The following is a 13,614-nucleotide window of genomic DNA, read 5'->3' as shown; positions in this document are numbered from 1 at the left end:
TCTGGCTGAGCCCCGGTAAAACGAACTATTAAGATGCCTTAATCTTGCGAATTGATTCTCAAGCACAGACAATGGACGCTAATGGTACATTGATCTGGTTCGATGAGCCTTGGACATTGAGCCCTGTGATGGTGCCTTAATCTTGCTCATTGAGCATCACGCACAGACACTGATCCCGAAGGTCACGATCTCGTTCCACGAACAAAGTTACACAGCGAGGGGAGCGGTGGTGTTGTGTGGTTAGCACACGGCGCTATGAACCACTGTAGTCTGTACTACTGAGCTCGATTCTCGGCCATGGCTAAACATCAGCTGCGGAGAGACGATTGAACCTCACCGTTCAACACAACCCGCACCGACCAGCGGGGTGAAGTATAACAACCAAAAAAACACCCCCCAATCTCATCCATTATCAGCGCGGTGTGGAAGAGAGAGAGCCCTTCATCCAGCCGTTGCCATTCATTGACAAAGCGGTTCCACGTTACCGCAAATTCCTTATCGTTCTCAAATCAATCAAATTGGCATCGGACGATTGACGCGCGCGCGTGTGTGCGCGCGCTGCACTGTGGGAGGGAGGGTCGCAGACTTCCGGTACAGTCCCGTACAGTGAAGTGCATCTCCGTGTCGCTCGCAGCGGAGTCGTGCCGGGCCGCGGGCTCCTTCCGTGATGATCGCCTCGAATTGGCGTCGCGAGCGTTGAAGTTTGCGTCTATTTATCTGTGTTTATTATCGATAAAGAACAAGAAGCGGCGGCGGTGGGGGGGGGGGTAGGAGGAAGAATAAGAAGAAGCTGGTGAGGAAGAGAACGCGAGTTCTGTATGCGGCGTCTCCATGGCGCTTAGGGAGCTCAAGGTTTGCCTGCTCGGGGTGAGTGGCGGGGTCCAGTGGTTTGTTGAAGTATGACTGTGTGTATGTGCGAAGTATGATCGTGTGTATGTGCGAAGTATGATTGTGTGTATGTGCGAAGTATGATTGTGTGTGTGTGCGTAGTATGACTGTGTATGTGCGAAGTATGACTATGTGTATGTGCGAAGTATGACTGTGTGTATGTGCGAAGTATGACTGTCTGTATGTGCGTGGGTGCATGTGTATAGCTGTGTGTACAAGTAGTGTTGTGGGAAGCGGTCATGCAGTGTGGCTAAGCGCACTGGGCTACGAAGCCGGCGACCCAAGTTCCATCGCCGCTCAAGAGTTTTTTAATAACGATGTGAGCGAATATCTGAACGGGTATCTTGGGGCCTCCCCTAGGTCGACTCGACCTCAAATGAGTGCCCGTTTGCGATGATGGTGGTGTTGTTGTTGGTGTGTCAGCAACCCCCACTGAAGAGAACAACAACAACGCCGACTGGGCGTGGTGCTGGCCGTGTCGGCCTTGGTAGCTGATCGCCAACAGCACTTGCTCCAGCAGTCTGCTGTTAAAGGGCTATTTGGTTTGTAAGTCGCGTGGCTGTATCGGTGCTTGTAGGTGAGAGTTAAAAGTTTATCTGTTCCGGGTGAGTGGTCAAGTGTGGCGGCCTTCATAGGCGAGCGAACAGCAGCTTAATGGCCTTAATTGGTGCTCGCTCACAGCACTTTCCACGACGTCCTGTTAAAATCAACACGGAGGATCTTTATCTTTGTGCGTGTGTGGTCATATGCTCGTGTGCATTAGACTCGTGTGGTTATGCGAGTGATTTGTTGTTGTTGTTGTTGACGCAGTACGTGGTTGAGTGTGAGCGTTGAAGGTTTGACTGCTCTGGGTGGGTTCGGTCGAGGATTCAAAATAGTGGTGAAGTATGGTTATTTGTTGTGCGATTGTGTGGTGGTGTGTGTTTGGTTGTGCGATATTTCGGCATGCTTATGTGCTCGCTCACAGCCCTTGCCTCAACAACCTGTGTATGCTACACAGGGGATCTTTATCTGTGTCTGTGTGTGGTTGTGGGTGTGTGCGGTTTCGTGGTGTCGCGAATTGTTTTTGTAATGTGTGCGTTTAGGTGTCAAGTTTATCTGTAGTGTGGTAAGGTGTGATTCCTGGCCACAGCTTACATCAATGGTGAGCGCTATCTGATGGGTGCTGGGCCTCCGCTAGCCTGACTCGGACTTAAATTAGTACCTGGTGCAGATTGTAATGATACATATTGGGAAGATAAAGGCGATCGGGAGTAGTTCTAGTGTCTGGTTTTGTATACGAGTCTGTAATCATCTCATTCAATCAAATCATAACACCTGGGCCTGTCCCCGTGGCCTGTCAGCGAGCCTTCCTCACTTCACGTGGCCTCGAGGTGTACCTAGCCTGGCACAAACGCCGTGTTTCACGCCATCGCCACTTAATGACGAATTGAAGTTGTAGTTTATTTAAGTGGCTATGTGGATGTTTGGTTGACTAGTTTATAGTATGTGTAGCTATTAGTCTGTAGACATGGATGAGAGTGAGCTTGTGGGCCCCTTACGTGGTAAATGTGATTGTGGGATAGTGTGATTTTTTTAAGTGTGTGAATCTACTTTTATATGAGGTCATGTTGGTGAATGTGTGTATATAGGTGAGTGTGGTAAATAATGTACGTTATGTGTCGGTGGGGAGTTGGGAGTGGTTGTGTATGATTGTGGATAAGTGGTTATATGTACGAGCGCAATTATAACATTACACGTTTAAGTAGGCAAGTATGTGGCTTTGAGCATGTGGATGCGTGGCCATAATTACACTAATTGACATTCAAATGGAACGCTCTCTTCTTACCCAGGCTAGCAGTCTAAACCGTTATTACTCTTAGGTTTTTTCGGTAAAGTCACATAGGTAAAAATAATAAAATAATAATAAATTTTGCGTATTTTTTTACTTTTATTAACTTTAATTTTATTCTTTTTTACCTACGTGACTTTACCGAAAAACCTAAGAGTATGAATCCTTGCAGTCACGAAAGCTTCAAATCTAAACCGTTGTTGTTGACGGTGTTTGCCATTTTTGTTGTGCCACGTGATCCAGGATACCGGGGTGGGCAAGTCAAGCATCGTGTGCCGCTTCGTTCAGGACAACTTTGATCCCAACATCAACCCAACCATCGGGTGCGTCGTGGCTGGCTCCATGACTCAATGCTTCCACAGCCTCCACCCCCCCCCCCGTCTCCCTTCCCCCAGCTTCCTGCTCGTTGGTTGAGTTGTGTTATTCTGCTTTCCTGGCTCTTAATTGGACTTGCGTGGAGTTTCGTGGAACGTAGAGGCGCCAGCGTATGGAAGAGGAAACGTGTTTCCAGACGAAATATTTCCTTGTGTATGCAGTGTGTTTGCGGTTTGCAAAAAGTACTTTCTTGAATAAATACATTATTTGGCAATTATTAATAGAACGGCAGCTCATACTGTATGAAAATGAGGAGCCTAATGTATTTTTATGGAAAGTTGTGTAAATATATATTTTTCCCAAATTTATTTCACCTGTGCTGTTTATATCATTCAATGAGGTTAAGAGAATCCAATTGAAAATATCATAGTGCAGGATACCGCATGTGTCAGAGAATGGCTGCATAACAGACTTCTCACGAAATAATCCTTCAGGTGGCCTTTATCCTTTTCACGGTAGGGGGGGGTACTTTGCCATACGCCATTTAATATGTCAGCATCACAGCCAAACAGTTTGTTTTTACTAACGAGAAGCTAAGGCAGTCAAGTTAAAATGTTTTGATTTTCTATGCAACAATTGGTGGCCCAGTTGAGACAAATCAACTCGCTACGTCAGCACCTGGTTTCATCACGGGCTACTGAATCCCAAAATTTTAACCCAGAATCTCTGCAGAGGGAGCCTAATGACCTCCAAGCCACACCGGCCAGGCCCAACACCTTGGGAGTTTTTAAGATGAAGCCTTGGATGAATAATGCCATGGCCTGAAACTTGTGAAATTGTCACTGAAAGGATTAATATACCCATTTGTGGTTTCTCTGCCTTCAGGGCATCCTTCATGACCAAGACGGTGCCCCAAGGGAACGAGGTTCACAAGTATCTCATATGGGACACAGCTGGGCAGGAGCGTGTGAGTATACCCACTCGCATACATCAATCCAATGTATAACAAGCAGAACGTTGGGACAGGGGCTTCTAGCGAGCACCTGTTAAGGCTTTAGAGTGCATGAGAGAGGGTCGTGGGGCCAAAACCGAGCCTCACTGATGATGTATGCACATTGCACCAAGTATTTATTTCAGGCTGAATCAACCTAATTGAGGATGAACTGGTTTAAGTGCCACTTGCAAATGAAGTTAGTAGTCACTGGGAATCGAACCCCTGGCAGCTGAGTTTTTAGTGCAGTCATATCACATGAGCACATGTTTACTTGACTACATGGAACGCATGCTTCAGCCTCCCCCTAGGATCCCTTGGAACTTGTTGGTGTTGCCCTCGCTGCCCTGGCTGCCCTGGGCTCATTGTTGTTGGTCCTAGGCCCTGTTTGTTTCATTACAGTGATTTTGCGACAGTGTCTCTCCCTGCCCTGTCACCCCCACCCCACTTATAACTGTCTTGAAATGTGAATGCATATCGACACTGCGTACACGTGTAGTGGGTTCACTGGAGGGACACAGAAATTCAGGAGGCTATACGTTTATTCTACCACCACAACGGGGTGACTACATAACCAGTCACCAAAACGGGGTAACTATATAAACGGGTCAAGTCAGTCGGCACACTGCCTGACCCACGATGCCGAGCACGAAGACCGGAGACCGAGGAGAAGATGTAGCACGGCGGGTTCCATTCCAGCAGACAACCCCAATGGGACCCCGAGAACACCCTGTTATGCCCCCCAGCGTGGCCTGGCTCCACCCTCGGCCACGCCCCCTTCTGGAACTTCCCAGAAGATTCTGGGCCATACACCACGTGTCCCTTCTGTCACCTTTGGCCCACATCCTTACCCTGTCCTATCACGTGCCCTTGCCTGCCAATCGAGCTACTACATCCTCAAATGCCCCCTACTCTGCCAGCCCCCAGAAGGATGCTCCCCTGGAGACCTCTTCCATGACATCGTGTCCTCTGCTGGCAGAGGGCTACTACACATGCAATTCCTCTCTCTGTCGGTAGATGGCGCTAGGCGCCGTAGTGACCCATTATATGTCACTACACACGTGTTGTGGGTTGAATAACTAGAAGAAGGCTTCTCTGAGGCAACACAGTTTTTATTTAACACTTAACACCTAACACAGAGAGGTAACGGCCCCTCACACCCGATACACTATGGAGGTTACTCTCCAGACTACTACGCCTCTCACTGGCTAATCTACAATTCCTCCGCGAGTGAAGCTTGAATCTTCACTGGTAAACAAGCTGGAGCCGACCCTTGCCAGGAGTACGGCTCTGCCCTCGGGGCTCTTCAGTCTTCAGGAGGCTTCTTTTTGTCTTTAGCTGAACGACGAATCCCGGGACCGTCCAGATGTCCGGCTTTTATACAGAGCCGTGGCTCGCTTCTCCCCGGCCACGCCTTCCTTCTCGAACCTTCGAGAAGGATCCGGGGATGATGTCATCCCCCAGTCCACCCTCCTGGGGTCTGGGGTTTGCCCCTTTTACATACTGGTCCATAGGGTAACCGTTGGACCCTATGGCGCATAGACTCTCAGCGCTGGGCTCAGTCCCTCTGTTGCCCCCTATTGGCATGAGGCCGGTATTGCCGGCTACCGCATGAGAACGGCGCATCTTGGCCCAATAACACCGTTACACACGTACAAAAACTTGTGTCAATCTGGCACTGAATGAGGGTCTCCCCACGACGTGCGAGTCGTGAGGGTTACTTGACCATACTTCACCATGCTGGTCATTGTGGGTTTTTGGCGACTGGTGGCCAAGTCGCCCTTGCAAAAGACTTGTATAGCTCAACGATATTTACTCGCAAAATTAACTTCTGATTCTCTTGGTGGTGGGAGCAGGGAGCATACGCATGTGGAGCACAGAAACATGTTTGATCGTGTTGCACTTCTCGCTGCTGCCCACGACGTAGCCCCACTGTGTAAATCACTGTATTGACGTAAATCGTTATTGTCGTTGTTGTGCTCATACTTGCATGTTCTGGTGCGGCGTTGTGCCCCATAGTTCCGCTCGCTGGCACCCATGTACTACCGGGGGTCAGCCGCTGCTGTGATCGTCTATGACATCACCAAGGAGGTGAGGGCATCCGCCGCCACTGCTGAATTTACAGGAAGTCAGGACTGGCGTCCGGATTACTTTCCGGCCACAATTGCTTCAAAGGAGTAATTTTACACTGCTGCCTTATAAGAGTGTGAAAATTGCTGATAACAAGAGCATAATAACAGCCCGAACAGCCCGTGACATTGTTCTGAAAATTATTTTTTTTGACTAAATCAATCCTTATCATTAAGTGCTCTGTCTATGGACAGGTCCGAGGCACAATTTTCTCCACTCTGCTTTCCGCTGCTCTCTTTGTCCTCATCTTGTTGAGCATTGTCTCGTGTAGCCATTCTTTTTAAATCTTGCGGTCTTTTCCCAAAGAATTTTCCCTCAATCACCTGCTTGGGCAAAGCCGTTCCCTTTCACTCTACTGTCTGACCAATCCAGATTTGTCATCCAATTCCGTGTCTTTGCGTACTTGTGGCCTTGCGTCTCTGTCTCTACGTCTGTCTTCTTGCAACAGGACGTCCTTGTGTTCCTGTAACAGCATGTCCTTGTGTCCCTGTAACAGCATGTCCTTGTGTCTCTGGGTGCCAGGAGTCGTTCCAGATGCTAAAGTCATGGGTGCGGGAACTTCGCCAGCACGGGCCCCAGGACATCATCGTCGCCATCGCAGGCAACAAGTGTGACCTGGATGACATGAGGTATGCGCAGATTTGCACGCCGTACCGTACCAGCCACACCAGACTACCCCACGCTACTGCTACCACACTCTCTATATGCCAACCACAGAACGCTGTGCTATGATAGTCGCACCATACAATGACAGAATGCTGTTATGCTGTACATCATAACCACAGCATTTTGTATCATGCTGCCTTGAACATTCCTCATCATGTCCTCATTCTCTAGTATACAGCTATTTTTGAATAGCAACACTTCTTACTTTAAATGCAGGTTAATTAGGCATGGTGACACTGAGTAAAGAAATTCTTCCATGCACGTCTTGGCACACTTGGCTCGTATTTTTACATATTCTTATTCATATTCTTAGGTTTTTTTGATGTGTTTGGGTCGGTTGTTGAAAATGACAGGCGTCTAATGCCCCCACAGACAAAAGTCGAGAGGTGTGAGGTCCAGAGATCTTGAGTAGCCATTCGGAGGGAACTCTCCATCCATTCCTCCACCCTTGTGGGGGATGTCTCGTGCAGAAATTCACAAACGGGGATCGCAGAGTCTCATAAAATTACAATGCTTCCTGACTTTTGCTGATACCCTGTATGTGCACTGTGCTGTGGTGATGCCGATGGTATTGGTGTTAGTATGGTGCAGTTGTGGTGATGGTGCGTGCGTGGGTGCGCAGGGAGGTGTCCGTGCAGGATGCGAGAGACTACGCCGACTCCATCGACGCCATCTTCATCGAGACGAGCGCCAAGTCGGCCATCAACATCTGCGAGATCTTTGCTCGCATCAGTGCGTTCAACGCTACCGCCATCCCGTGCACTACACCCGGGTGTTCCCAACAATTTTCAAGCGAGCCATGTACTTAAGCTAGCGTGTCCTGACGGGCCACATGATGTCTTAACGCCATCCTGTAAGGTGTACGGACGTTGTGACGTCGCATCATATTATGATGTCATACCGTCTACATGTGTGACCACTGGTTTTGTCTGTAGCACCATCCCACACACTTCTCTATATATATCGGTATGTGTGTGTTCCTTCCGTGTGTGTCTCCCTTGTGCCACATGTATGATTTGTGTCCTGTGTGTCAGATTTAAGTGTGTTCTTTATTTTTATTTAAAGCTTTCGTGACTGCAGGGATTCATATTCTTGGTTCTTTTACCGAAAGAACCAAGAATGTGTTCTTTATGTCCACATTTATGCATGTGTGTCGGTCCGCTGTGCGCGTGTCCCCTGTGTATTGTGTGGCCCTTACATGTCTATCACATGCATCACCTGTACACATCCACATGACCCTATTTGCACAAGTTCAATATTCCTCGTGTGTCTTTGTCATGTTAACGCGTTCCCTTCTTACATGCCATGTCTGTCCACCGTTGTGCGTACCCGTACCTGCGCGTGTGTAGGCGAGCGCGTGCCTCCTGGCAGCCAGGACTCGTCGGATCGGCCCGGGTTCCAGCTGCGTGGAGCGGGTCAGCCGGCGCGGCGCTGCTGCTGACAAAACAGTCGCTACTCGCCAGCTCGCTCGTCTCCAAGGATCGCCGCAACCCGTGTGTCGGCACGCCCACGCCGTTTGGCTGTCTGCTGAACTGCGGCTAAGGATATAAATCGGGGGTAATTTTTCTCCTTAACGAGGGCCGAGTTGGACCTTCGGTTGCCTTTGGTGGGGCACGTAGTACCACACACCTTTTCGTGGCATTTGATAATGCGAAAAATTAACTTGCGTGTCGACCTGGAATAAAGAGAGCTTTGTAGTGGTTGAAGTGACCGAATTTACTCAAATAAGGTTGAAAATCTTCCATTCTAGTGACTAGATTAATTATTCATTAGAGATGCGTGCAGCATCGGATAAATACCTTGTGGCCATTTCAAAGTTCTGGGTCCTCATGGTCATGGGCCGTGTGAAATTAATCTGTGCCGACATAGGTTTCCCCCACCCCTTCTCAAAGTGATTGTTCTACAAAATAAAAATCAGGATTATTTGGTGCTGATATATCAGCCTTTAATCCAGCAGAGGGCGATGTGAATGGTTATGTATGCTGCTGGATAACCGAGCAGTTAGGATGCTCGCCGTTGACTCGGGACACACGAGTTCGATTCCCGCTAAAGCCCACCTGGTCATTATGAAATTTAAAAGCAACGTTCTGCTGTAAGATGGACTATAAAGATTGTGTTAGGTTATTTCAAAAATCTACTCTCAGCTAAATTGAGAAAGGCCTGGTGAGCCTGGAAGTAAGCTTCGCACAGCATCTCCTGACATAGCTTAAGAATTCAGTGTATGTTTACTGTAATAGTTAATCTCATTTTCAGGGGTGGCTCGTTCTGTACAAAATGTCTTAATTCCTGGAATTGATGCTGTGGTGGATTTGAAATTGTATTTTATTTTTTCTCATCACTGAATTTGTTCGCTGTTGATGAAGGCGTACCTCTGCCTAGAATTTCCTGTTTAGGAAACTGCAATCGCGTAACTTGGCTGCCGTAATATATAGACAAATCGTACTCGATTTGTATCAGATTGAATAGCAAATATCCACCCTATTATTGCTTTCAGTTCAGTAAATACCATACTCCACTGCCTATTTTCCCATTTGTTTATTTGCTGCTCCACCTTTCCAATTTTTCCCCTCGTTTCTCTTCTATAATGCAAATCATTGAATGTTCTAAACCGTCCTTAATTGCGATGCAATCCCAACTCCACGTGTGTTTATTGGATTTTTTTTGTGTATATATTCTATAGCTGCGGGTTACTTGTCTTCCTTACCCCAATCAGATCAAATCACCTTCTGAATCTGTTGTAATTCTGTGTGCCGTACAAGAACATAATTGTGGCACATCGCCTGATTGGCAAATAGAGGCGGGTTTAACGACAGATTTATATATTTACGCGATCTAACCCAAAAAAAACCTGTATTATGGAGGCCTTGATGTAATCGACAAAGAGCCTTGGTAGCCTCTGGGTTAGCACACTCACCACACCACTGAACTGGTTTGCAATTGAGTTTACACTAAAGTTCCTGCTATAACCGCCAAGTAACTTCTATGGGACATTGGCAATTTCAAAGCCAACTGTACTGAAGTATGGACTTTAAATATTCCGTGGCATGATTTGTAAGAATAGCATATTGTGTGCCACCATTGTCATCCAAATGTCATCTGAAAATGATATACAACTAAATTGCTAAAAATGAATAACTTCTCCCTGCGTAATTATGATTTACCAAGAAGTGGTTTTGAATAATTAATTAACTCTGGCACTTCGTTAAATTAATGATTAATTTCACAATGTTGCATCGGAGTGGCCCAGGGTTCTCTGATGCTGATGTTTGCATCAGCATGGAGTAGAGCTGATTTATATCTCTGGCCGTCAGCCACGATTCTTGTGTGGAGTGTTTGATTGGCTCGGTCTGGTCACGAATTATAATGTAAACATTTGTTTTGCACTTAATTTACTCAGCCCAGCTCTTCTAAGCTTATTCTGTAGATAGGCACTGGGAAAAAATATGTTGTTTGCACAGCCAAAGAATGGACATTGTGTTTGTGTAAGACAATTTAAGGTTGCCATGTGGAGGCCAGTGGTGGCACTCTTTCGGGTCATTCCACGTGATGTGCAGCTTTGCTCTCTGTGTGGGGATTTGAATTGAATTTAAATGTGCTCTGTGCCTCTGCAAGGGGGGTGTAATTAATGGGAGGGGGAAATGTAGCTGCAACATGTTTGAATATTGCTATTTTTATTAAAAAAGAGCAAACTAAAATATATGGAAACTGTTAGAAATGCTTTTCTGATGGTGTGTATCTTCAGTGGTGGTTTTGCATGCCTTGTGGGCTGGACAACATTTACCGTATTTTCCGGATTGAGCAAATTTCCCTTTAATTTAAAACAAAAGTTGCATCTTATATTCCGGTAGGTGAGTGTGATCAAACTTGCATAACTTTGTTGACACCGTGCACAAATTTGGGATGCATCTTACTTTCCGGAGGGTTTTTTTTTATCCGGAGAATATGGAGTTACCTAGCCCGTTTTGACTTCACCCTGCACTTGTATATTCTCAGTTAAAGGCCTGCTGCACACATTTTTTCTTGCAGCCTTGACGTCCTGTACAACCCCATGTGTGCAACAGTGATGTACGGTGAGGTCAATGGCTGGGGAGGCACTGGCTAGTATCAGAGCCAGATTCACACACAGGGGGTGTGGCCTCATGGAGGGGCGTGGCCTCGCTGAGGGGGCGTGTCCTCACTGAGGGGGGCGTGTTAGACGTCCCCCTCAGTGAGGCAGATGTGATAGCTGCCTCCCCTGGTGCTTTTTCATTGCAGTTTCATGACGAGACCAGCGAGCCTAAATATATTTATACACATGCGTGAAATAAGTTTCCTGGAGTATGGAAGGCGAGGACATGAAATTAAGGGGTCTATAAACATTACATTGGTGACATACTGAGATAGTAACAGGCACGCGCTTATTGCCCGCGGTACATCCAGTTACTGAGGGGTTGCGCAATTAGAGGGGAGGCTGAGCGCGTCGCTGCCTCAACTCTCGTCTCTTCCTGTATTTGCAGCGGAGCTCCGCAAATTTGTCGATTTTGACTATAAAAATTATTGGAATCGTACAGAAATTACATTTATAACACAGATCAGTGGAAAAATCTTAATATTTGTTTTATTTGATTCTTTTTTTTACTTTTCGTAACAGCTATTTTCATTTCTTCCCCTGACCGCACATCCCTGGTGTGCAACCCAGGGCAGCGTTACTTGCTGCTCCTTTGACTCATGCTGCCCTGTGGCTGTGTAGAGCTCCAATTTGATGTTAGTGCTGCAATGGGAAAAAAAAATGTACGAGCCAATAAAATTATCGGAGTTACTACAAATGCGTATATGCTATTGAGTAGACATGTGATGATACAATGATTCATCGATTTAAATTAGATTATAATCACGATAAATGCATCTAATTGCGTGTAAAATGAAATGTGAATGCAAAAATACAATGTATTTATGCAAATAGCGTAAACATAACTGCAAATGTGGCATGAAAAGTGAGAAACTACAATTGAGATGACAAAGGAGACTTATTAATGTGTTAATTCAATCATGGCTTTGAATTGTACTAATTGCATGCCTGGTATTTGGCATAATAAAGAGTTTCTTTTGGTAAGTGGGATTCTCACTAAACAGTATTGGATTTAAACTCAGATTCATGTGAGCTTCAGACTATTAATGGCAATGTCATTCAGATGTGGCTTATATGGGATTTAGCAGGAATCCATTATACTACACCAGTTTGTACAGCCACTCCAAAGTTAAGATTGCACTTCAATTATTTCCTGTGGTGTTGAATGGGTTTTGTCTCGTGTTTGTCATGGTTTCTTCAGATGGTGTGGTCCGTTTATTTCACCACAGTGTTTGGTTCTCTGCCTTTGGGTTGCCTCCGAGTCTGATTTTCGCCGGTTCGAATCCAGGCTCCTGCGGGCAGTTTTCGTCTGGTTTTTGCTGCGGACAAATAAAAGATTGCACGATGCTATTTGCAGCCTCGCATCTTAGTGAACGGGTGAATCTAAAACTAAGCGAGTAATAGTTGTAGAGACATACATATATACCTGTCAACCCATACGGTTTAACCGTATTTTTTCCAATGAGATTTAGTTTTCAGGTCCTTTCGGCGTACAGCCGTTTCAATACGGGCATTTTTGTCTTTCTTTGTGTGTCTCCCTTGTGATGGGACTTTGTAGGATGAACTTTGAGATTTATAAGGGCACCGGGTGACCAATACGGTCTGAATTGGTCAGTAATAAGGTAAGCACTGATAAGGGCTTGACAGGTATGTTAATATAGCCCCTTTTCATAAGCGACCTGGACGCTCATAGCTCAACGAAGTGGTTTATATGAAAATTAAAGCAGGCAAATACTCTAAAAGCATGCTTCTAAATGTGGGGGGAAAAGCAGAGGACCCGGAGAAAAAAAATAACTTGACCTGGGGGATAAAGATACGCAAACTTCAAATGTGCAGGCGTCAGGGTCAGGATCGAACCCACAAATTCCTGTATACCAGGAGAGGTAGTTAACATCTCACCACCTCAGTGGATGAGTGGAATCACGGTGGCGTGCACCCCTAATGCCAAAGCCACGGATTCCTTCCCTGAAGGAGGTGCACTTCTTCAAAGTGGATTTTTTTTAAAGATGACACACAGTGACTTGCGACTCCCCAAACCAAGCAATGGGCTATATCCCGAATAACCACATTCTACAACCCCGAAGCTATCGCATGGTTCGCAAGCTTAAAACCTTGAAGAATTGCCCAAAACATCAGCCTATAACGCTGCCAATGTGTGTTTGTCTCTGTTATAAGGCAGTGTTGACGAATGTGCTGAGTTAAAACATATATTGAGACTTACGCCGCAAACATTTTTCAATAAATACTCATACCCGTCAACTCCTTATGAGTGCCTATCTTATTACAGACCTTCTTGGTCACCCCGTGCCCTAATACATCTCAAAGTTAATCCTACATAGATCCATCACAAGGGAGGAAACACATAGACCAAAACATTGCTCGCTTGGAGCTGAAAACTAAATTTCCTTGTATAAGAATACGGGCAAATCGTATGGGTTTACAGGTATGAATACTATACTGTAACTTGTTTATTATTTGATGGACAACAATTTCAGCAGGGAGATTATGGATCGGTTTTAGCTCTTGAGGTCTAGAGTGGTGGCATGGTGATTAGGCTGATTGCGGTTTTGAGAGCAGTGTTATGAACTTGCTAACTTGTGTTAACATTTAATTCCTGGCCACAGCCATTAACCACATACAACCGTAGAAAAAGTGTCGATTTATATCTGAACCGAACCTACAACC

At 46.1% G+C, this 13,614-nt stretch overlaps 1 protein-coding gene across 1 annotated transcript; it reads left to right on the top strand.

Moving 5' to 3' along the window:
* The first annotated feature begins 581 nt into the window (after positions 1–581).
* Positions 582–12,279, top strand: RAB22A (RAB22A, member RAS oncogene family). Its single transcript, XM_078604841.1, has 7 exons — positions 582–867; positions 2,963–3,042; positions 3,920–4,001; positions 6,045–6,116; positions 6,678–6,784; positions 7,444–7,553; positions 8,171–12,279. The coding sequence occupies exons 1-7, from the start codon at positions 832–834 to the stop codon at positions 8,260–8,262; spliced, it is 579 nt and encodes a 192-aa protein (XP_078460967.1). The 5' UTR covers positions 582–831; the 3' UTR covers positions 8,263–12,279.
* The last annotated feature ends 1,335 nt before the right edge of the window (positions 12,280–13,614 follow it).

This window comes from Lampetra planeri, chromosome 23, assembly GCF_965212315.1.
Source record: "Lampetra planeri chromosome 23, kcLamPlan1.2.h2, whole genome shotgun sequence".
Classification (NCBI taxonomy): domain Eukaryota; kingdom Metazoa; phylum Chordata; class Hyperoartia; order Petromyzontiformes; family Petromyzontidae; genus Lampetra; species Lampetra planeri.
Note: the sequence above shows the minus strand (reverse complement) of the source record. Positions and strands in the feature narration are given on the sequence as shown.

Coding starts and splice junctions, on each gene's coding strand:
- RAB22A (XM_078604841.1), top strand. CDS start 832: ATGGCGCTTAGGGAGCTCAAGGTTTGCCTGCTCGGG. Junction 3,043..3,919: donor AACATCAACCCAACCATCGG/GTGCGTCGTGGC, acceptor CTCTGCCTTCAG/GGCATCCTTCATGACCAAGA. Junction 6,785..7,443: donor TGTGACCTGGATGACATGAG/GTATGCGCAGAT, acceptor GTGGGTGCGCAG/GGAGGTGTCCGTGCAGGATG.